General features: G+C 33.3%; 1 protein-coding gene across 5 annotated transcripts in view; it reads right to left on the bottom strand.

The window, feature by feature from the left end:
* Positions 1-25,586, bottom strand: part of SS18 (SS18 subunit of BAF chromatin remodeling complex) — a 104,472-nt gene that overhangs the window by 46,387 nt on the left and 32,499 nt on the right. For all 5 annotated transcript variants that reach the window (XM_037025441.2, XM_073212708.1, XM_073212707.1 and 2 more), the window contains exons 4-5: positions 9,836-9,989; positions 4,926-5,147 (exon numbers count right to left, since the gene is read on the bottom strand). In XM_037025441.2, the coding sequence (XP_036881336.1) occupies positions 4,926-5,147; positions 9,836-9,989 (376 nt within the window). The remainder of the gene's footprint in view (positions 1-4,925; positions 5,148-9,835; positions 9,990-25,586) is intronic.

Below are 25,586 nucleotides of genomic sequence, written 5' to 3' on the forward strand. Positions count from 1 at the left end.
GGGTTCTGTGAGTCTGCTGCTGTTCTGTTCCTTCAGTTTTTGCTTGGTTCTTATACTCCATGGATGAGTGAAATCATTTCATACTTGTCTTTCTCTGCCTGGCTTATTTCACTGAGCATAATACCCTCCAGCTCCATCCATGTTGTTGCAAATGGTAGGATCTGTTTTCTTCTTATGGCTGAATAATATTCCATTGTGTATATGTACCACATCTCCTTTATCCATTCATCTACTGATGAACACTTGGGTTGCTTCCATTTCTTGGCTTTTGTAAATAGTGCTGCAATAAACATAGGGGTGCATATGTCTTTTTCAAACTGGGCTCCTGCATTCTTAGGGTAAATTCCTAGGAGTGGAATTCCTGGGTCAAATGGTATTTCAATTTTTAGTTTTTTGAGGAACCTACATACTGCTTTCCACAATGGTTGAACTAATTTACGTTCCCACCAGCAGTGTAGGAGGGTTCCCCTTTCTCCACATCCTCACCAACATTTGTTGTTGTTGTTTTTCTACAAAGTATATTCCATAAAACTTTATCATTCTCACTTTGCACAGCGGTATGGGCTTTATAAATGACCTTGCAAGGTGAAATCATGCAAAATGATCTTAATGATTAATGGGAAAGTAAAATTATTTCACGGGCTTTAAAAATTTGTCAAAAACACTAAAAACTCTATTAAATGTCAGTTACAAATGCATAAGGAAATGAAACAAATATTTATTTAGTACACCTAATAAAGTTTGGTGACCTTAAACATTAGAAACACTGAGAATTGTATTTTATTTCTGTAAAAATCTTATCAAGAGTAGTTTTAATAGTGTGTTTCCCTTCTCCTCATGGCATAACAAATGATTTGGAGCTGGCATCTCTTCTATTTGTTGGCAAACTGTCATATTCCTTTTTAAGTATATATCAGCCCCTAACATTTTACTCTTTATATTTTCAATGGTATGAAATGTCTCCAAGAATTCCTTTAATACGAAGTATTTTCCAGTCTCACTTTCCCTGGGACACCTTCGTTCTTTTCATCAGAGCCAGTGTTCTTATTTATGTTGATGAGTTTGCCAACTAAGGACCTGCAATGCATAACTAGAGTCCCTCAAATGGCAGCAGTGTCAACAATCCACATCAGCCTCCCTTCTACAGCTCATTTACAAAGAATCTGCATTTCATTTCCAGCAGTATCACTTTGCATTTCTTTGCTACACTTATACCTTTGTTAGGTAAGTCCCTTTCTGAGTTATCCATTTTTGTCAAGTATCACAGAGATTTATCACTGGGAGCCAAGGAAGCAATGTAACTATATGCTTTGTTGTGCGTGCAGATGCACAGTGACCTATCACTGGCAGAATCTGAAAGTAACATGAATGGTCACTGATCCCAACAGGCATCTGTTATTTATACAGTGACCTGTGGACTGAAGAGATAGCAGCTAAGTTTGTATGTTATGCAACTACTCACAGTTAATATACCATGGTAACTGAAATTTGAACCACGTGCTGGGGAAAAAGTGCTATTTAACTAAATTGTGTTAACTGAAATTCACGCTTATCAAAACTGGGGCAAAATGAAGCCTGCCTGTATTTCCACAGAATGTGTTTCCTCTTGTATGGAATGAAGCATATGAAGTACATACTACCTCAAAGATGTTGCGGATTAAAGAAGACATAAAGTACTTCATCATAGTACCTGGCACTAAAGAGCACTCAATGCATATTACCTCATATTTTTGATATGTATGTAACATGACATCCCCCTCATCCCCCCCCCCCAAAAAGGTGGGGGACAGAAAGGGAAGAGCTCCACAGTAATATACTTGTGTCGGCCATAATCAAATCGGTTTCTTTAACGTAGCACTTCTATACCTTTTAATATACTGGTAAACACGCTGACTCCTCCAAAGTATTTTACCGATAATTATTATTAAGTCTATCTGGACCATAATTTAACAAAATGGCTTGACATATTAAGAAGTAACTACACTTCCTCGTAAGACTAACATGACCATTTCAGAATACTACCACTAGAACAAACCATTTTAAAAAGTTAAATTCCTATCTCTTAAAATTTACAAAATGTTTTCACATGTTAGATAGAGTGAATTGCCTTAGTCTATAATAAAGAACTCTTTCAAATTAATAAAAAACAGACAAACCACAGAATATAGAACACCAACAAGAAATTCATAGGAAAAAATGCAAATGACAAATGCCACGGTCTCAATGTTTATGCCTTCCCAAAATTCATAAATTGAAATCCTAATGCTCAACGGGATGGTATCAGAAGGTAGGGCCTTTGGGAGTGACAAGGTCATGAGAGCAGAGCCCTCATGAATGGGATTAATGCCCTTATAAGAGAGAACAAGAAGGCTCCCTTGCCTTGTCTGCCAACTAATGACCCAAGAGGTCTGTAACCAGGAAGAGGGCTGGCAACCCTGTGGGCATCCTGATCTCAGACTTCCAGACTTCAGAACCGTGAAAAATATATTTCTGTTGTTTATAGATAGACCAGTCTGTGGTAGTTTGTTAAAGAAACTCGAATGGATAAGAAAGAAAATAAACATATGAGTTACACAACCTCGCAAATGAAGAAATGAAAATTTAGACAAGATTATATTTTTCCTATTTTTCCCTTAAAATCTTTCCTTTTTAAATCTTCCCATTAGCAAAGATTAAGAATGAGTGCCACTGGGTATGTACTAAATCATGTTCTGTTTGGGACATGTCACACAACATTTGTGGAAAACACCTTGGCAATATCTCTCAAATATTTTAAGTGTTCATATAGTTTACCTAGCAGTTCTACAAAATTCTTGTACATGTACTCAAAGATATATATATATATACACAAAGATGTTTGCTTCTGACATGTTTGTAAAAGACTAGAAACATTTATCAAAAGGGGGTATAGTTTTCTTCAATTATGCTACATCCCATATGACTGCTATCACTTAAAAAATGAGGTATGATCTATATGGTCATTATAAAGAATGAAGCAGATCTATAAATACTAACAGCAAAGGGGCAAAAAGAAACACACTACTACAATACACATGTACCATTAAATGCTAGGCTTACCTGAAGCACATCTGCCTGCTAGAGCTCTTACCAAGAAATAACCCATTGTAAAATAACAAGAGTAAATCTAACATTCCTGGCTATGGTAATATATATTCTTTGCCCTTCCTTTTTAAACAATAAAGTTACTAAAATTTCTCACAACTCTGTTCAAGCCTCTAAATCAGACCATTATCATTTGCAACTTATTAGCTAAATGAATCAGGACTTTCTTAGCACTATTCAAACAAAACAAAATTAAAAATAAACGAGATGTTAAGGTCAAAAAAAAGCTGAAAAACCAATCTCGATTTTTTTGTTACTTAAAAAAAGGTTCGGATCCCTACATAGTCATTGCACGGTCTACTTTCTACTAAGAAATTCATAAATTATGAGAGCAAAGAAAAAAGCAATGTAACTACTATAGTAAGAAGAAAAACTATACACTAATATGACATTTTTTAAAAGTTGGCCCCTAAGTTTAGAACAAAAATTCCTATAAACACCTAAATTCCTTTCTCCAAACAGTTTTTTGGAAAAAACTATTTTTTACATGCACATTGCTGCATGCATTATTTTTTTCTTTCTGCCTTATGATTTCGTATCAAACCATGCTGTAACAACATCCACTTCTGTGCACACCCTACCTTTTCTTAACCATAGTTCCTAAAAAGTATGCTATCATTACTGAAGCTACTATTAGAACCATTACCAATTTTCTTGCCCTCTCTCTCCTGGCAACCAAACTATATGGACAACTATATGAACTCCCCTTTTGATCTTACACTGACAGAATCGTGCTGTTGTTTTGAACCTTTAATTCACATCACCTAAAAAAAGAAAATATTCCATCAAAGGTACTAAATTTGAAGAAAAAATGGAGTAAGTGCAGTTTTCTGAAGGCATTTGGTTAGGTCCTTTGAAGAAAAGTGTTTAGAACCAAAATATGAAATAATTCATTGACAATTATTATCTCTATTTGTTTTCAGTGTATCTTGTCAAAATTATAGAAAATTTCTTTATTAATATTTTTATAAAACTAATATTTTTATAAAAGAGAATATATTATTTCTTCATAATTATCACCAGATTAACATTAACTTCCTTTATCTGGGTCACTTTGGTGATTTTGTTTTTCATAATCAAAATCTAGAAAATTTTATTGCAAATACATTTAATTCTATCTTATACTCTTAACCTCATCACATTTTGTAACTGAAATAGCTTTAGGCTGGCAATATGCCAAATATTTTAACAATTAGCAGAACAGAGCGCCACTTACTGGTTTTTAGTTGTTATTCACAAAAATACTTATGCATAATTTCTGAGATGAGTAATAAGCTTTAATAGGCTTTATATCACTGTAAAAGAATACAGCAACACCTCTGGTGAATATTCTAATAATAAATTACACTAAAATTACTTTTAATACTAAAACATTGCATAGAGAACATCCATATAAATCAAGGGGAATCCATATGAATTATTATATAACTTCACAAATAAAATGAACCATAGTGTAGATGTTCTTTAAGGGGTTTTATTTATATTTGGCTCTAAGCCAAATGTTTTTTTATTCATTAGCTTTAAGAAAAAAATCCAAATATACAGAATCACGAATATACTGTCCAAAGTACAAAAAAATAAATAACCTTAACAAGTTAAACAATTTAATTTCTAAATGTAAATATATATATATATATTTTTTTTTTTGATTGGATTTCAAACTCAATGTCCCTTTTTTATGAGGATGATTATTACTGAATTCAAACTTGTATTTTTATGAATCAGCTAACAACTTGAAAAAACTGTTTCATTTTCACATGCTAATGTAGCATTCTAATCAGGAATGACATAAAGGTATTTACCTTGGTTTGGCTGCATATTCATATTTGGTCTGGGGCCATAGTTTCCCATGGGCTGCCCTTGACTCATTGTCATCTGATTCTGTACTGGCATGCTCTGTGATGATGGCACGGAATGGCTGTAACCTCCCATGGATCCATGGCTACTTGAAGGCATGTTTATGGAACTGTTTGTCATATTAAGTTGATTGGGTCCAGGTCCCTGCATAGGCATATGGTTAGGCCCTTTGAAGAAAAATTATCAGAACCAAAATATGGTTAAACAGACAGTCTATACAAAAGTACCTTAAAACTTTCTAATTTTTTTTACACTGCCATATTTTTTTTACACTGCCAATTTTTTTACACTGCCATAATAATAATAAGAATAAGAATAATTATACCTAACAATAATTTTCAGTATTTAATCAATAGCAAGCAAATTAAATGCTTTACATGAATGATAGCAAATACTGTCATGTGGATGTTATTACTCCCATATTAAGAAACTTATGCTTTTGAAAAGCCAGGAACATCCTGAAAAAGAAGAGTAATGAAGGAGGACTAGTTTTGATGAGAGCAAAACATACAAAGCTGAAATAAACATGTATAGCACTAGCATATAAGTGAGTAACAGAACAATGGACTCAAACACTTAAGTGAGTAAATGACAACATACTAAATATCAGTGGGCAAAAGAAAACTAAGTCAATAAATGGTGCTGGGTACAACCAAACAGCCATCTAGAAAAAACCAAGTTGGCTCCTATCACATTCCTTCCACCAAAACTAATTCCAGATTTTAAAAAGGTTAACATTAAAATAAAAAAAAAAAAAGGAAAGAAGCCGTAAGAAAGAATTTCAAAAAGGAGAATTTTTAAAACATTCTTGGGGTGAAAGGGCTTTTCTGAGTATGCCAGAAAACCCTGAGTTATAAAAGATTGATAAACTAGACTACATAAATGTAAAAAATTTGAACATGACCAAAAAAAAAAAAATCAAATAACAAAAAGATAAACTGGGAAAAAGTTATTTCCAAGACATACCATAGACCAAACTAAAAGTAAGTAAAAGACCAACAGCAGTAAAAAAAAGGGCAAAGGACATGTATGACATGTTCACACAACAGGTACAAGAGGTACAAACGTGATAGGACTGCCTGCTTCACTTATGAGACAAATTAACTGAGACCCACTTTTCATCTTTCAGACTTGCAAAGATCAAAACTAGTAGAATAAAAGAATTCAGGAAAGTCACAAGATACTAAATTAAAATACAGAAATCTGTTGTTTCTATTCACTATTCAGAATAGAATATTGGCAGAAAAAGAAATTGAGGAAACAATCCCATTTATAACTGCATGAAAAAGAATAAAATACCTAGGGATAAATTTAACCCATGAGGTTAAAGAAAGGTACTCTGAAAACTATAAGACATTGATGAAAGAAACTGAAAATGGCACAAATAAATAGAAAGATATACCATGCTCATAAAAAAGGCAACCTAGTGAAAGGGAAAACATATTTACAAATGATATCCATTAAGGGACTAATATCTAAAGTATATAAAGAACTCACACAACTCAACACCAAAAATAACCAAATAATCCAAATAAAAAATGGATTCAGAGCACCTGAATAGACATTTTTCCAAAGACATACAGATACCAACAGACATGTGAAAAGATGCTCAACTTCACTAATTGTTAGGGAAATGTAAATTAAAACCACAACAAGATTATCACCTTACACTAGTCAGAATGGCTAGTATCAAACAAATAAGAAATAACAAATGTTGGCAAGGAGGTAGAGAAAAGGGAACCCTCGTGCACTGTTGGTGGGAATGTAAACTGATGTAGCCATTATGGAAAACAGAATAGAGGTTGCTCATAAAATTAAAAACATAAATACCTATGATCCAATAACTCCACTTCTGGATATTTACCCAAAAAAAACAACACTAATTTGAAAGGATATATGCACCCCTGTGTTCTTTGTAGCATTATTAACAATAGCTAAGACACAGAAGCAATGTTAAGTAGTCCCTGAATAGATGAATGGATAAAAAAGATGTGATACATGTATATAATGTACTACTCAGCCATAAAAAAGAATGAAATCTTGCCATTTACAACAACATGGGTGGACTTAGAGGGTACTGGGTTAAGTGAAATAAGTCAGAGAAGAACAAATACCATATGATTTCACTTACACATGGAATATTAAAACTAAGAAAACAACACAGAAACAGACTGATAAATACAGAGAACAATGTGGTTGCCAGAGAGCAGGGAGGTGGGGAATAGGTGAAATTGGTGAATGGGGATTAAGAGGTACAAACTTCCAGTTATAAGATAAATGATTCATGGACATGAAAAGTACAGGGAATATAGTCAATAATATTGTATTAAATATGTATGGTGACAGATGGTAACTAGACTTATCAATGATTACTATGTAATGTACATAAATGTCAAACTCTATGTTGTACACCTGAAAGTAACATAACAGTGCATATCACCTACACTTAATTTTAAAAAAAGAAAGTTTTTGCTCCAACTATATTTGAACTATATTTAGAAATTACTTTCATATGCTGTTGAGGGAATATAAATACAAAAATAAGTACTATTTTTACACAGAGCAATTTGGCAGTAAGTTTCATATTTTAAAATATATATACCTTTAATCCAGCAATTTCAGTTGTAGGGATTTATCCTATAAATGTACAAGTTTTTGTGTGCATATGTGTATGAATGCAAAATTGTGTTTACTTTTTCACTTATTTACTTATATATTTTACAGGCATATTCACAGCAGCATAATTAATATCAAAAGGTTAGAAATAACCTATATTCCTATCATAAGTAAACTGTTTAAATAAATTACAAGCACATTTAATGAAATACAGTCACCAAAAAGAATGAGGCAGCTCCTTATGTACTGTGTGGGCTCTAAAATAAATCTGTATGAACTCTTAGTCTCCAAAATATATATCTTTAAAAGGAAAAAAAATTATATATAATATTACCTAATATATGCTACCATTTGTATTTTTTCTTAAATAAAAAAAAACTGTATATATGTATATGTTCGAAGGCTAACTAGACACCGATGACTCTCTGGAATGAAGTATCTGGAGAGGCAGGGGCTATGTACCTCTTGCTACCTTTTGATTTTGGTACCACGGGCATGTATGTATTACCTAGTTTTTTTTTTAAGTCAGTTAGGCTTTTTTAAAAAGGAACCTGAGACTGAGAAATTACATGACCAACATCAAACAGCACATAACTAGCTCCGCAACTTAGATTATAAAGTATTAAAAACAAAACAAAAATAGGAAAGTAAAGTCTAGACAGAAATGTGTGTGCATAAAAAGGTTGACTACATGCTGTAAGGAACTTATTTAAATGAGGATATTTTAGTAACTGGACTTATAACTTCTCCTAAACTTAACTTCAACTATCTAACTATAAATTGTTTTTGGAAGCTCTCAGTATTCTGGACAATCTGGATCCTTACTGAATGAAAATCCCTGGCTTATAAAGACTGTAACTACTCCAGATGGCCTTACATGAAAACCAAATTGCCATGTTAACAATATTTATATTGCAACTCAACTGTTTCTTCAGCCTTCAGCTTGAATGTTATATGAAGAAGTCAAAATCCTAATTAAAGGTACTACATAAAAAGTCACAAACTCCTAACTTGCTAACCTGCTTTAGCACTACCATCCCAGTTCTGGAAAATGTGTCCTGATGAGCCAACATGAATTCATCAAGAACCTTCCTCCTGACTACAACCTGACAAGTAGATACATCTTTATTCCTACCTTCACAGTGGGTGTGGGCCATGGGGGCCAATCACTGTAGCAAGCTTCAGCAAGAAACAGAGAATAACCACTGAAACCCCACCAACCTTCTCCATGAGCAATCTATAAACGACTCTATCTGTCTTCTTTTGCTTCATTTTGTTTACCCATCATACCTGGGCATCAATACTACCAACTAACCAATATAATCAGCTATGACAACACTATCCTAGGATATTATTTACCAATTTTAAAAATAAATTGCTATTATTTTAATTTACTTTCATTATTGCTATCTCTATAGTACATTTTTTTAATGAAAGTACTCTCATATTAAATGTAGAACACACCCTACCAAAAATTACAGGTATAGGTTGTGGCTATTGCTACAAAAACAAAATAGTTTAAAGATACTTTTCAGCTTAAAAAATCAAACCAGAAAAAGCTAACTAAATGAGCCTTCAATGGCCTGAAAGATATGCTAAGTTGCACGAAACTGAAAATGGATACAGAGTAAAAGGACTGGCTCATTATGTAAGAGAGCTGACATTACTTTTCAGCTCTTAATTTTGCTTTAATATGAATTTGCATATATATACTATGCTATATAAACATATATTCATAAAAATCTATACTCAACTTCAATACTATCAATGAGGAAATACTAAATACATTACCACTTTAGAGGCTGTTTTCTTTTCCCCATGTATTTTTTTCCAGCAATACTGTTTCTGAGACCAATAAATTTTTAAGTAAACACAGGACTCTGGGAAATGTTCTAATACCTTTTTATAAACAGATTTTAATTCTTAAGCCATGGCACAATGCCTTTTTTCCCCCAAAAGCTTCTAAAGCCAGCTGTATTGCATAGTTTCAGACAGACTAAATTTAGCCAGTTCTGTTCATCAGAGGAATGCTGTGTGTCAGCTACATCAAAGCCCAAGGGCAGCCTGATAAACACTGAATACAGGTCACGTAGCTCTGTAGCTAACAAACTCTAAGAGAGCTTGTACTCGGGGGCATTCAAAGCAGTTTTGTCATCAACAATCTAGTATCCCTTGAGCCCCCATGTCGTTTCAGTTGCTAAGCAACTCTGGTGTTAATGTCTTAGAGGAGAAAACTTACCAGGCATCTGGCCGTTCATCTGGTTCTGCATGTGTGGTGCAGGAGGCCCCCCACCTACCATTCCATCTGAGGGCATGTTGTGAGAGCGCGGAGGTGGGGGAGGGCCGCTTTGATTCAGCCCGCCAGGACCCATAGGCATATTCTGTGTGGGTGGCTGAAAGAAGACAGTTTAGTAAAACAAGAGAAACAGTTAGACTAATGCATTAAAGATGCATACGGTATAACAGTTGCCTATATGATTAAACTGAATAGAAAAAAAAATGCTTATTTCAGTGTCTTCTAATATATTTTAATCATGGACTTATTAATATCTTATTTAACATGGCCCCAAAAAAACTCCCTCAGACCACCTCAGACCAAAAGACCACAATTACAGTATATTCTACCATACTCAACAATGAAATTTTAATGTTCTATATTTAAAAGCATCTGATTTATTTACATATAAGGATTTCTAATGTTTATTGTTATTTGAATTGTTTTAAAATTAAGTATCCTGGGCTCTCTTGTTCCCTCCTGGCATGAGCCAGGAGCTCTGTCCTCTCACTGTATCTCTCAATAAAAGCCTCTCCCTGGCTCTCCAAAAAAAAAAAAACTTAAGTATTCTTCATTATTACGTTTGGATATATTTACTATTAATGATGGATTTTATCTGAAAAGATACAGTAACAAAAAACTATAAAATAACCAGAAGCCCCAAAATATGATATATTTCATACCACTGAGGGGTTAAAAAAAGAAAAGTGCTTTTGGCAGGGCAATGTTTTAAACCACAAAGACGCAGGTCAGCCCAACATTTCTGTGCTGACTACTCCTATAGATTGGAAACATTACTGATGGCCTCCAAGGGTACAGAGACAGCTGCCTCCAAAGGAAGCTTTGGCAAACTTCCTAATGCAAGTGTGAAGAAAATCACTGACTAACCTTGAGAGTTCACAAAAAGGCGAAAGGAAAACCACAGATACAAGGTGGTCTGCAACACCTGGCTCCCTTCTTAGGGACATTTTGGTGGAGAAAGCAAATGGTTAGTTTCTTTCCAAACCCCCATTTTTTAAGCCTGGAGGAAGACAGGGAAGTATTATTCTTTACAGAACTATTTCTGTCCTCTTTCTCTTTCTCCTGGTCTATGCATCAGATCCACCCTGTAACTTCAGGCATTCTTTTCCTCCCACATTTCTAAATGGCTAGTTAATTACTGTGCCTGCAGCATCCAGATTCTGTGAACATATTGAACAGATACACACTGTTCTTTAGCCATCCTATGTAAACTCAAATCATTTACCATTTAATATTCTCCAACACTTACTAAAAAACCAAGTGCTACTCTAATAGCACCCTAAATTCACCACCTCAATTTCTTTACTAAAAAATCCAAATAACTGCTTTTCCTTAAACATTTTCTACTCAGCTCTCAATTTAAATTCCTAATCCAATTTGTGTTCTTTAGTGACTCTGTAGTTTTCAAAAAATTTACCAAAAATCAACTCAGTGTCACATATCTTACTTTTAAATTATCCTTTATCATCTTTTAAACATAGCTGACCTTTACCCTCTTGTTTGAAAATAAAAATTCTTCTTCCTATATTCTTGTCCAAATTTTGTTGAAAATTCAAGATCTCTAGTTACCAGTTTTCATTTTCTTGTGATTCAATTCACAAAACATCAATATTCAAGGTTCCCATCATAAGAGAGTAGCCTGTATCAAACTAACCCTCCTGCTGATAAAACTTACAAAATCTAGACAAATGTGAAAACTGTTTAAGGCACTGAAGAGCAACACACAGAGAGGAACAAGGAAGGGCCACAACTCTTGAAGGAGAAAGCAGAGAAGATCACCTCCTCAGTCACCCTGGCTTTCTCCTTGACTTTGCTGTGTACCAGGAAAATAATGCTCAAGTAGAAAGTGGCAATCTTACTGCACTAAGGAGAAGATAAGAGTTTTTGGCTACCAGACAGGAAAATTTAAGAAACCAGCAGAAAACAGCAGACAGGGTGCTAAAGTACTGAGCAGAAGTCTCAGCTTCTACCCAGCACTAGAGAGACAAAGACTGGAGTGTGGTCACACCACATTAGAAAGGCATTCATGAACAACTCAATCTCTGTTGAGACTTCGAAAAAAGCCTCTCCTTAGATTAAGCTCAAAATTTAAATAGATCAGCCCAAACAAGTCTTAAAATCAACCCTCAACAGACTCAATGTGATCTAGTATTTTCCCCACCAAAGGAAAACTTACCTCTCTTTGGAGGAATATAACACAAAGTAAAGCCTCTATAATTTTTCATTCCTAATGTCTGGCATTCAATTAAAAATTACAGTACATTCTAAAAAGCAAGAATAAATGGCCAATATCCATTATGATGGCTATTATAATTTAAAAAAAAAAACAGAAAGTAACAAGAATTTGCAAGAATATGGAGAAAATGAAACTCCCATACATGCTGGTGAAATGGGAAAGGATGTAGTAGCTACTGTGGAAAACAATTTGGCAGTTCCTCAGAAAGTTCAACAGAGAGATGTCATATGACGTAGGAATTCACTCCTGGTACAGACTCAGAAGAACTGAAGAAATACATTCACACTAAAACTGTACATAAATGTACACAATGCATTATTTATAACAGTCAAAAAACAGAAGAAAGTAAACAAATGTCCATCAACTGATGAATCGATAAACAAAATGTGGTATATAGCCAACCAATGGAATATGAGTCAGTCACAAAAATTGAATTAAACACTAATCCATACTACAACACAGATGAACCTTGAAAATGCTATACTAAGTGAAAGGAGTCAGACTCAAAAGGCCAGACAATGTGTATTCCATTTCTATAAAATGTCCAGAATAAGTAAATCCAGACAGAAAATAGACTGATTGGCAAGGGCTGGGCAGAAGGGAGAATTGGGATTGACTGTCAACAGTTAGGAGTTTTCTTGTTGGGGTGGTGGAAATATTTTGGAATTAGTATTAATGGCTACACAGCACTGTGAATATACTAAAAACCACCGAATTACATGCTTCAACAGGATAAAATGGTGAATTTCATATTATTAGAATTTTATCTAAAAAGAATAGAGGAACAACAAAGAGAAATAACAGAAAACAGAAAAAGACACACAGGTCATTCATATACTGAAGTTATCTGAGACTAAAATAACTGTGACTGACGAATTCAAGAAAAAAACAGGACAGATGGAGAATTTCTGCAAAGCCCTAGAATTCTCAAGAGTTAAATGGAAATTCCAGAACTGAAAAATACAATCACTGAAATTAAGAACTTAGTAGTTTGGAAACAGCAAAACAGAGGATTGGTGAACTGTAAGAAATGTATAGCGCATATCATACAAAGAGAGAGAAAATACCAAAAAACAAAAAAGAGTGTAAAGACATGTACAACACAGTAAAAAGTTCTAACATGCATCTAACTGTAGTTATAAAAGTACAGGAGAGAAAATGAAATATAAGCATTATCTGAAAATTACTGGTCCAGAGTTTTCCAAAGCTAACAAAAGACAGGAGTCTATGAAGCTCTACAAACTCCAGCAGGATATGAAGAAAACTATACCCTATACACATCAGAGTCAAAGTCCTAAAAGCCAAAGTCAAAGAGAAAAAAACCTTAGAAGTAGCCATAGAAAATAAGACACATTACCTTTAAGGGATTAGCAGCAAGATTAGTAACCAATTTTTTTTATCAGAAACAATGGAAATTGAAGACAATAAAAATGACATCTTTAAAGAGCTAAGACAAAAAAAAAGAAAAGAAAATCAACCAACCAACCTAGAGTTCTACATTAAGAGAAAATATCCTCCAAACATAACAATGAAATAATTAGTTTCAAAAGAACAAAAACTGAGAGAACTTGTTACAACTGAAGGGAATTCATCAAGCTAAAAGACAATGACCCCAGATGGAAGCACAGAACTTGAGGAATAGATAGGACTGGAAACATAAATATGCAGATAAATATAAATTACTATAGACATTTAAAATAACAGTCACAATGACTTGTATGGTTTAAACATATGTAAAAGTATGAAATATATGACAGACTAACAAGACAGGATAAATAAAATGAAATTATTACTTATCTTGAGTTTTTCAGCAAGCATTAAAATTACAAATTTAGATTGTAATCTTATAAACCAAGAATACACACTGTAATCTGTCAGGCAACTACTTAAAAATGCATATGCATATATAAAAAAAATGCATAGTTAAAAAACTAGTAGAAAGGAAAAAATAATGCTTTATTAGTTCAAAGAAAGGCAAGAAACAAACAAACAGAAAACTAATGAAAGAATCATAGACTTAAATCCTACAACATGTTCCACATTTAACTGGATAGGTACCCATCATCCCAATTCAATAACAAATATTATTAGATCAGATTTTTAAAACCCCCAATTATATTCTGTTTATAAGAGATCTACTTGAAATGTAACGACACATATATGTTAAAAGAAAAAGAAAAATATGTAATACACAAAAACTAATCAAAAGTATAGTGATGTCACTATATTTTTATCAGGCAGCTGACTTAAAAAGTACTACTAGAAATACTAGAGGGATACCTTATTATGATAAAAGGATCAGTTCAATGGGACTATGTAACAATCAAATCTGTATAGCATCTCAATACAGTTTCAAAGTTGATGGAACCAAACCAAAAGGAAAAGCAGAAAAATCTGTAATAATAGTCAGATTTTAATAAACTTCTGGTAACTGACAGAAAAAAGGATAAAAAAGAACAAAAAACAAAACAAACACTAAGAATTTAAAAGATATGACATCACTATTAACAACTCAATGTATTTAGTATGTTTAAAATACCATACACAAGTGAAAGACCTATACCCTGAAAACTATAAGACACTCTTAAAAGAAATTAAAGAGGACACTAACAAATGGAAACTCATCCCATGCTCTTGGCTAGGAAGAATTAATATCGTCAAAATGGCCATCCTGCCCAAAGCAATCTACAGATTTGATGCAATCACTAGCAAATCGCCAACAGCATTCTTCAACGAACTGGAACAAATAGTTCAAAAATTCATATGGAAACACCAAAGACTCCAAATAGCCAAAGCAATCCTGAGAAGGAAGAATAAAGTGGGGGGATCTCATTCCCCAACTTCAAGCTATACTACAAAGCCACAGTAATCAAGACAGTTTGCTACTGGCACAAGAACAGAGCCACAGACCAGTGGAACAGAATAGAGACTCCAGACATTAACCCAAACATATATGATCAATTAATATATGATAACGGAGCCATGGACATACAATGGGAAAAGGACAGTCTCTTCAACAGATGGTGCTGGCAAAACTGGACAGCTACATGTAAGAGAATGAAACTGGATCACTGTCTAACCCCATACACAAAAGTAAATTCTAAATGAATCAAAGACCTGAATGTAAGTCATGAAACCATAAAACTCTTAGGAAAAAACATAGGCAAAAATCTCTTGGACATAAACATGAGTGACTTCTTCATGAACATATCTCCCCGGGCAAGGGAAACAAAAGCAAAAATGAACAAGTGGGACTACATCAAGCTGGAAAGCTTCTGTACAGCAAAGGACACCATCAATAGAACAAAAAGGTGCCCTACAGTATGGGAGAATACATTCGTAAATGACAGACCCGATAAAGGATTGACATCCAAAATATATAAAGACCTCATGCACCTCAACAAACAAAAAGCAAATAATCCAATTAAAAAATGGGCAGAGGAGCTGAACAGACAGTTCTCCGAAGAAGAATTCAGATGGCCAACATACACATGAAAAGATGCTCCACATTGCTAGTAATCAGAGAAATGCAAATTAAAACCACAATGAGATATCTCACACCAGTAAGGATCGCCACCATCCAAAAGACAAACAACAACAAATGTTGGCGAGGTTGCGGAGAAAAGGGAACCCTCCTACACTGCTGGTGGGAATGTAAATTAGTTCAACCATTGTGGAAAGTAGCATGGAGGTTCCTCAAAATTAAAAATAAGAATACCAGTTGACCCAGGAATTCCACTTCTAGGAATTTACCCTAAGAATGCAGCAGCCCATTTTGAAAAAGACAGATGCACCCCTATGTTTATCGCAGCCCTATTTACAATAGCCAAGAAATGGAAGCAACCTAAGTGTCCATCAGTAGATGAATGGATAAAGATGTGGTACATATACACAATGGAATACTATTCAGCCATAAGAAGAAAACAAATCCTACAATTTGCAACAACATGGATGGAGCTAGAGGGTATTATGCTCAGTGACATAAGCCAGGCGGAGAAAGATAAGTAGCAAATGATTTCACTCATATGTGGAGTATAAGAACAAAGAAAAACTGAAGGAACAAAACAGCAGCAGAACCCAAGAATGGACTAACAGTTACAAAGGAAAAGGGACTGGGGAGGATGGGTGGGAAGGGAGGGATAAGGGCAGGGAAAAAGAAAGGGGGCATTATGATTAGCATGTATAATGTTTGGGGAGGCAATGGGGAGGGCTGTACAACACAGAGAAGATAAGTAGTGAATCTACAGCATCTTACTATACTGATGGACAGTGACTGCAATGGGGATTGTGGGGGGGACTTGGTGAAGGGGGGAGCCTAGTAAACATAATGTTCTGCATGTAATTGTAGATTAATGATAACAAAACAAAACAAAAAAATATCATACACAATTGCATAATACACATTTTTTCAAGTACTCAAGGTATACAGGCCAAACTAGACCACATACTGGGCCACAGAGCAAGTCAATAAATAATAAAAGATTGAAATCATATGGAACATGTTTTCTGAAAACAGTGGAATTAAATCAAAGAAGTCACAATGGAAATTAGTCAACAAAGAAGTAACAATGGAAATTAGAAAAAATTTCTAACTGAATGATAATGAAAATGTAGCATCAAAGTGTGTGAGATGCAGCTAAAACTATGCTAAAAGGACAATTTATGACTTTAAAATGCTTATTAAAAAGGATGTTTAAGAAAAGTTTGAAAATTAATGAAATAAGCTTCTATCTGCAATAGCTAGGAAAAGACAGCAAATCAAACCCAAAGTAATACAATGAAGGAAATAATATAGATAAATATAGAACTCAATCATATGCAATCTTCCAGAGAACACAAATAAGGGGACAACTCCCAATTCTTTATGAGGTCGCTGAAACTCCAATACCACCTGACAAGAAAATGGAAAAGGTCAATATTTTTCATGAGCATAGACACAAAGATCCTAAACAAAATTGTGGCAAATCAAATCCAGACTATATTAAAAAGATGATGCATTATATAATCAATGGAATTTATACCAGGAATGCAGGCTGATTTAACTTTGGAAATTAATCATTTTAACTCACCAAATTCCCAAAATAAAATCCATATAATCATTTCCATATAGACAAATGAAAATTATTTTATGAAATTCAATACCCATTCAATTAAAATTTAACATTTAAGAATGGAAGGAGCATCCTTAATCTAATCTAATTTACAATAAAACTTACAGCCAAAATCCTCTTACTGATGAAATATTGGACTCTTTCTCCTTGAATTCAGGAATAAGACAAGAATATCCATTAACACCATGTCTATTCAACAAAATAAATAAACCAACAAACAAGCCAAGAGTATAAAGAAAAAAAGTTAAGCAGAAGAAATGCAAAAAGGAATGAAGATTGGGAAAGAAGACACATACTACCATTATTTGCAGATAACATGATTGAGTGCATAGAAAACCCAAGAGAATCTCTAACAAGTAAGTAGAATAAATAAGGTAACTAGATACACGGTCAATAAATACAATCACTTGTATTTCTATATATTTCCAAAAAACAACTAGAACATTAAATTTTTTTAATGATAGGGTATACAATAGTATTGCAAAAATGAATAGATAGCTAGGACTAAATCTAAAAGGAGATTTCAAGTACCTCTATACTGCACATTGTTGAGAAAATTAGAGTTTATCAAATGGACGGGTATGACACCTTCATTAAATGGAAGACTCAATATTGTGAAAATACCAGTTTCACCAATGTTGACCTAGAGAGTCTATGCAATCTCAGTCAAAATCCCAGTAGGCTTTTTGCAGAAATTCACAAGCTGATTCTAAAATTTAAACAGAAATACAAAAAGACTTACAATAGCCAGAACACTCTTTAAGATCACCACCACCTGCTACAATAATTAAGGTATGTGATTGGTACAAGGATAGAAAAAGAGACTGACAGAACAGAACACAATTGAGAAACAGAGTCACACATACCTTCTTTACAACAAAGCAACGGACATTCAATGGGTATAAATGATCTTTCCAACAAACGGTACTATCAATTATGTATCACACAAACAAAAAAATGAATCTTAACTTCAAGCTCAGATCATACACAACTTTAATTTGCAATGCATCATAAATAAACTTTTAGAAGAAAACACTGCATATTTTCATCACCTTGATACAAGATATTTCTTAAACAAGATACAGAAGTAAAAAAATGATAAAACTCTTACGCAATGATAGCATTGCTCTATAGCTGGACTGTTAGCGGTACTTAGAAGAATTGGTCAAAATTCACCCATTTATACAATTGAATAAATTTTATTATATGTGATTTATACCTAAAATGTCACTTCCACAAGATATCTCTGGCCACCAGAACAACCAGGCCCATTATCTGCTCCCACATTTCTAGATGCCCTTCCTTTTAGCATTTACTACAACTGCCATTTGAGATGTTTGTGTAATTAATCAATGTCTGGGTCCATGATTGTTATTTGCTTATCACTACAGACCCCAATCATCTAGTATATAGATGATATAAATATAAACACATTTCAAAATTAAATTAGGGACCAGTATCTTTGTGGTAACTTTCATAATGTTTTTAAATGTCAAAATTGCCTAAACTATCTCTACATTAACATTTAGAAGTCTATAGGACATCTCAAATTTAAAATCTACAACACCGAATCCTGTATGCCCACCTCCCTGCTCAAATCCATTTATCCAACAGTCTCAGTTGATGGCAATTCCATCTTTCTAGTTGCTCTGCTGAAAACCATGGGGTCATCCCTGACACCTCTCTTCTTCTCATGTTCCGCCCCACCACTTTCAGTTTTCAGTATATCCCTTGGGCTCTACCTTTAAATATACCCTCTATTTGACCACTTCTACTACCACCTCCTCTGCTACCAGTCTAGTAACAAGCCACCATCACATATCTCTTATGCTGATTACTCCAGTAGCCTACTTGATTCCCTGCTTCAAACCATGCTCCTCTATAATGATTCTCTGCAACAGTAATTAAAATGAGTTTGTTAAAAATGTATCAATTATTCTGAACAAAATCCTCTAAAAGATTCCAATTTCAGAGTGAAAATCAAGGTCCTTGCAAGAGTCTACACGTAAGATCTGTCCACACAAATTCATTACTTTATTGTTCCAGCCACAACCCCCTTCATGTTCCTTGATGAAGTCAGGCAGAGTTTCACTCCAGGACCTTTCCACTGCTTGCTTCCTGCCTAAAACACTCTTCCTCGAATCTGCGCAAATACCACCTTCTCAATGAGGTCTGCCCTGACCACTCTATTTCATATTGTAAATTCCATCCCCCTGCCTCCAGCATTCCCAGTACATATTTTCATGCTCTGGTTTTTTTTCCCCTTTTTCATAGCTCTTATCATCTTCTAACAAACTACATGATTTAATCATTTATATGCCTGCCTTGCTTGGTAGAACATAAAACCCAAGAGAGCAAAAATATGTGTCTGTTTTGTTCACTGATGTTTCAAAAAGTAGCTAAGCACAGCCTGACACATAGTAGGCATTTAATATTTAGTAAATAAATGAACTCTCAAATTTAAATGAATTACTGTGAAACTAAATTTTGACTATAAGACTATTCAGTGTTTCTTTAAAATATAAGAATATCACAGCAAAATTTAATTTTTAGTTTAATAACTTTTCATCTACACAACCTTTGTTGGTATAACTAGCATTAATATAGTTCCCCACAAGGAGGCACTAAAATGACACACAGAAATAGATTTAAAAATAATTATTACTCAAAAAGGAGATATATATTTACATAAAATGTGATGAAAAGTTAATGGCTCACTTACATCTATTCTATATGTATTAAGTCATCTATGTGTAGATGACTACACATACAAATGAAAGAGCTTTGATTAGGTAACTCAGAATGGATCCAAAAGCCCCTTCAGTATCATGTTTGCCTTACTTCCGAGTCCTAAGTCAGTCTTTCAAAAATAAATTCTACACATATCTGAAACCATTTAAGAAGATCTCCTTGATTTTTCACTCATTACTATGAAAAATTCCAGAATGCCACCATGGGTAGCCTTAAATTTATGCAGGCATTTGACCTTACCACTCCATTTCCTCAATTTGATAATCTCAATTGTTATTATGTCATCTTGTTCCAAAAAAGATAGCTAATACAGAATTCAATCTTACTATAAAACCTGACCAGTTGAACTTTCATAACCAGTATCTCCCACCTACTTCACAACACAATGGCTCTCCAGACTTCCTAAGAAATAGGCCCGAGAGTGATTCACATACTAACAATACTCTCCAGTTTTAGTAAAAAGTTCCCCATTAAATTTGACCTTTATTTTATGAAAAAGGAAACACTCCCACCGTAACAAATCCAACATTAGATTATCTCAGCTCTTAAAGACTAAGTCTACCTGACCCTGATGACGTTTATTACTACACAGTCACTCCAGATCCCTATAATCTCAAAGAATAAAAAGTAAATGCTTTCCAGACCAGAATTCTCGGGAATATACTTAAAAAATAAACCCAATTAAATCCCCTTCTGAAACATAGAGAGATAGGACTCTAAGCCTTTCTTAGGTTGTATTAATACCATCTGTTAGGAAACAGAAAGATGTATTTGTTTCATCTTGAATTTATTTTTAAATTATTTTTAAATCTATACCAATCTGACTATATTACAAAGTAATTTGTAATCATTATAAAAATAGAAACAATGCAAATGGGAACCACTGCTAAAAGCCTGATACACATACCTCTAGAAACTTTTTAAAAACTCATCTACAGGTATATATATATATAGCTTGTTAAGTACAGTCACGCTATCCTGTGATATCTTTTATTCTACTGTAGGCATTATCCTTTATATATATATATATATAAAATTCAACCTCATTCAAAAGTATAGAATTCAACCATTTAAGCTATAGCAGTTTGAACCTACCCTCAATACTGATTTGTTCAGTTTGTTTTGCTAATATAAAAAATCTTTTAGAGCCTTGTAAAAATACTCTGTATTTATTACATGTAAGACTGGTTACGTAATTTCCAACACTTGGTTTCTTTTCTTTCTTAGATACATAGCAAAGAAATTCTCCTTGCAGAGGTGAGCTAGATATATTATTTTCAATTAATGACAAAGGAACAATATTTAGATTCTCTAGTACATCTGGAAGCTACATTCACTCATTTGACATAGTTCAGCAAAATAATTTACACACATACAAAAACACTTATAATATATTAATATATATATTAATATATAAGAGTAATTGCAATAAGCTATATCCAATCTCTTTACATATCTGGAATATATTAGTAGTCTTCTGGATTTTATATATACTATCCAGCGAACAACATGATTTTTTCTAGGACTCTGAAAAGACAAGACAGACAACAATACATGTAAAATGCTCCCTATACAGAGAAATGTGCCCCCATTAATCAGTTCTCTACAAAATACTGGGTTACCTCCTTTGAACTCCCTAGTACTCAAGAGCAGAACTAATCACTTGTTCAGAACACTGTCTTTCAAATACACTTTAAATATATAGTACTTCCAAAATGGCGTGTATTAGACTGTAGAATTATCATCTATTATCTTTAATCTCAATTATATAATTTTTGCCATATGTAGGTTTTATTTTACATTTCAAAAATTAAAATCAACAAAAGACCCTGAATAGCCAAAGCAATCCTGAGAAGGAAGAATAAAGCTCAGGGAATTATGCTCCCTGATTTCAAGCTCTACTACAAAGCCACAGTAATCAAGACAATTTGGTAACGGCACATGAACAGACCCACAACCAATGGAACAGACTAGAGAGCCCAGATATAAACTCAACCATATATGGTCAATTAGTATATGATAAAGGAGCCATGGACATACAATGAGGAAATGTCAGCCTCTTAACAATCACCTAAGGTAATAGAAAGCAAGGACATTCAAACAACCCTCTACAAAAAAAGCTGGACTAAATATATTTAAAATATGCTTAAAGATTTGGAAGAACAGACAAAGTAGTAAAAAATGATCAGGCCAAGATCCAGGAAAAGAAAAAAATACACTGAGAAGTAGGCCTAAACTTGTGGGGTACAGCTGCTGTGGGCATATTAGACAACCTAAAACACCAGTTGAGAATTCTCAAAGCTGATGAAAGACATCAATCCACAGATTTCAGAAATTTCAACAAACATCAACAAGGATAAATAAAAAGAAATCCACATCTAAGACATCATAGTAAAAATGTAGAAAACTCTAGACAATGCAAAAAAACTTCAACACAAAGAAAACAGATTACCTTCAAAATAGTAAGATTCACAATGACAACTGAATTTGCAATAGATACAAGCCAGAAAATAATAGAATGATTAATTTAATGTGCTAACATGTCAACCTAGACTCTCCCCTAGTAAAAACATCCTTTAAGAATGATGGTGAAATAAAGGCGTTTTCAGATCACCAGAACAACATAAAAACCCATGGGTATTTGTCACCAGCAAACTGGTACCAAAAGGAAATGCTGAAAAACATTCTTCAAGGAGAAAGAAAAAAATTATCAGAGATGAATGGTTGTAAATGAATGAAGGAATGAGAAACTTTAGAAATGGTAACAATGACACCAACTCTAGTGAATACTAGCTTTAAAAAAAAGTTATAACTGTCATTTTTGAGTAAACATATAGAAATTTAAAATGCATAACAACTAAGTCACTAAAGGAATGAATGTGAATAAAGTATCTGAAGATCCTTGAATTTTCTGGGCTATGTATTATAAGCTGCACAATAAGAATACTAAGAATATAGAAAAATAGTAAATATGTAAGTATATAATAACCAAACTAGCACAGAAAAAAAAAGGAATAAAAAAATAATTAATTATAAGGAAGACAAAAAAACAGAAAAAAGGAATGTACAACAAATGAGACAAACAGAAAGTGCACTTACTTACAATGGTAGGTTTAAACTCATACATGAGTGATTAGTTCAATATAAATGGATTTGATGTTCCAATTAAGACAAAGATTGCTAGCCTGGATTTTTTAAAAAATCTACTTGCTGCTCATAAAACATATATCTCTAACACAAGGAAACAGGTTGATACACCATGCAAACACTACAGAAAGCTGACTGATTTACACTAATATCAGAATAAGTAGACATTATGGTAAAAAACATTATTAAAAAGGGATACTTCATAATGACAAATATAAAGAATCTGAACGCTATAACATTTCAAAAATATCATGCACCTAATACTGCTTCAAAATGTATTAACTAAAAGTTTTAAAAGAGTTAATTCCACTATTATACATGTACATTTTAAATATACATCTCTCAGTAACTGATAGAAAAAGATCAGAAAGGTTTAAAAAAATCGGTAATGCTAAAAAAGATTAAAACAAAATGACCAAACAGTGACTGTAATGGGGTTTCTGGGGGGGACTTGGTGAAGGGGGGAGCCTAGTAAACATAATGTTCCTCATGTTATTGTAGATTAATGATACCAAAATTTTAAAAATAAATAAATAAGTAAACAAGATGACCAGATTTGACCTAATAAACATATATAGGACACTGCACTCAGGAATTAAATACATTCTTTTTAAATATACATGGAACATTTGTAAAAACTGACCATATGCTGCACCATAAAACAAATCTCCAATAATTCCAAAGAACTGAAATCATATAAAATGTTATCTAAATACAATGAAGCCAGAAATAACTAAGAAAAATAAAATGATAAAATTCCCATGTTTGGAAACTAAAACATGTATTTATTAACCCATGTGTAAAGAAGAAATAATAATGAAAATTAGACAATATTTTGAACTGAATAAATATAGATATACTCCATATAAGAACTATGATTATAGAAAAATTTATTACATTTATTAGTAAGGTAGCCCTTTAGTACATTTATTAGTAAGGTAGGATGAAAACTGATGAAGCAAGCATTCATCCCAAAATTCAGAAAATGAACAGCAAAATAAAAGAGAAACAGAGAAATAATAAACATAAGAACTTAAAACAAAAACCATACAAAAGAGAAGGGTTCACAAAGTATGGTTCTCAAAACTCTTTTAAGGAGGTCCAAAAGGTCAAAACTATTTCTATAATAATACTAAAATGATATACTGTAAATCATTGTATTATGACTGTCAGACTAGCAGTTAAAAAGGAGAAAAAATCATTTTTACTTAAGGGTGTCACTGATGAAGCAGTAAAAATCAATCATTTAATAAATTCTCCATATCAGATAAACATCCTGTGTGAAAAAAATGAGGGAATAATAAACATATCTGTTGCAAATCAAAGAGAAAAGGCACTTTGTGACTGAGTTGCTCACAGGTCTAGATAAAACCCATTTTTGCTTGAAATAACAATTGCTAGACAAACAGTACTTATGCAGGCTTGGGAATTTGGCAGACACTTTCTCAAAAATGAACACAGTGAGCCTAAAAAACAAATGACAGCGTTTGCTGCCAATGATCAAATTTGACTTTTCAAGCAAGAACTGATAATTTGACAAACTTTTCTCTATTCTCTTCGGTTTGACAGTATCCCAATACTTAGAGACTTTTCTGATGAGATTGGTGGGGATTTCAACAAATGTGGGTTTCAGTATCTTAAAATGAACTATGTCAACATGTGGAAGATGTGCATCACTCAGTGGATCTGCATCTTCTGAAAGACCAAAATATGATGTTACAAAACCATGCATGATCCATCCAAAATGCAAGACTGATCAATTGAACCTTAGTATACCAAAATAAGAAAAATATACTAAAATACGGTTTTAGATTCTGTACTGCAACTAATCTTTAAAAAAACACCTGTTACAATCAGCTGTACTACCAAAGAAGATTATCCACAACTATCTGAAAAGGCTATTAAGATGTTTTTTCATTTTCCAATTCCGTATCTGTGTGAGACTGGATTTTATTCTGTCAACCAATGCATTAAGTTAGATTGAATTCAGAAGAAGACACGAGAATACAGTTGTTTTCAATTAAACAAGACTTTAAAAGAAATTTGCAAATTTTGAACACTTCCATTCATGTCACTAAATTTGTTCAAAAGATATTTTTCCTTTGAATATTATTCATATTAACATGCAATGGATTTATCACTTTATCTTAAACTACTAAACACTTTTTAATTTTTCTCAGCTGTACTGTAAAAACTGAGAAAATTTCCAAATATATTAATATATATAATCCACATAAAGTTCATCAGTCTTCAATCATTCCTAAGTATAACGGGGTTCTGGGAACAAATAGTTTGAGAAATGCTTTAACAGAGAAAGATCAAAGCCAAAAATCGACTCGCTGAAGACTAAAAAGAAGTAAAATACACATCTGGCAACACAAATGAAAAAAATATCTTAAAGAAAAGTCACAAATAAAGTATGTTAAAAAGAAAAAAGAGGGGCGGAGCC

Source organism: Manis javanica, chromosome 9 (genome assembly GCF_040802235.1).
Source record: "Manis javanica isolate MJ-LG chromosome 9, MJ_LKY, whole genome shotgun sequence".
Lineage (NCBI taxonomy): Eukaryota > Metazoa > Chordata > Mammalia > Pholidota > Manidae > Manis > Manis javanica.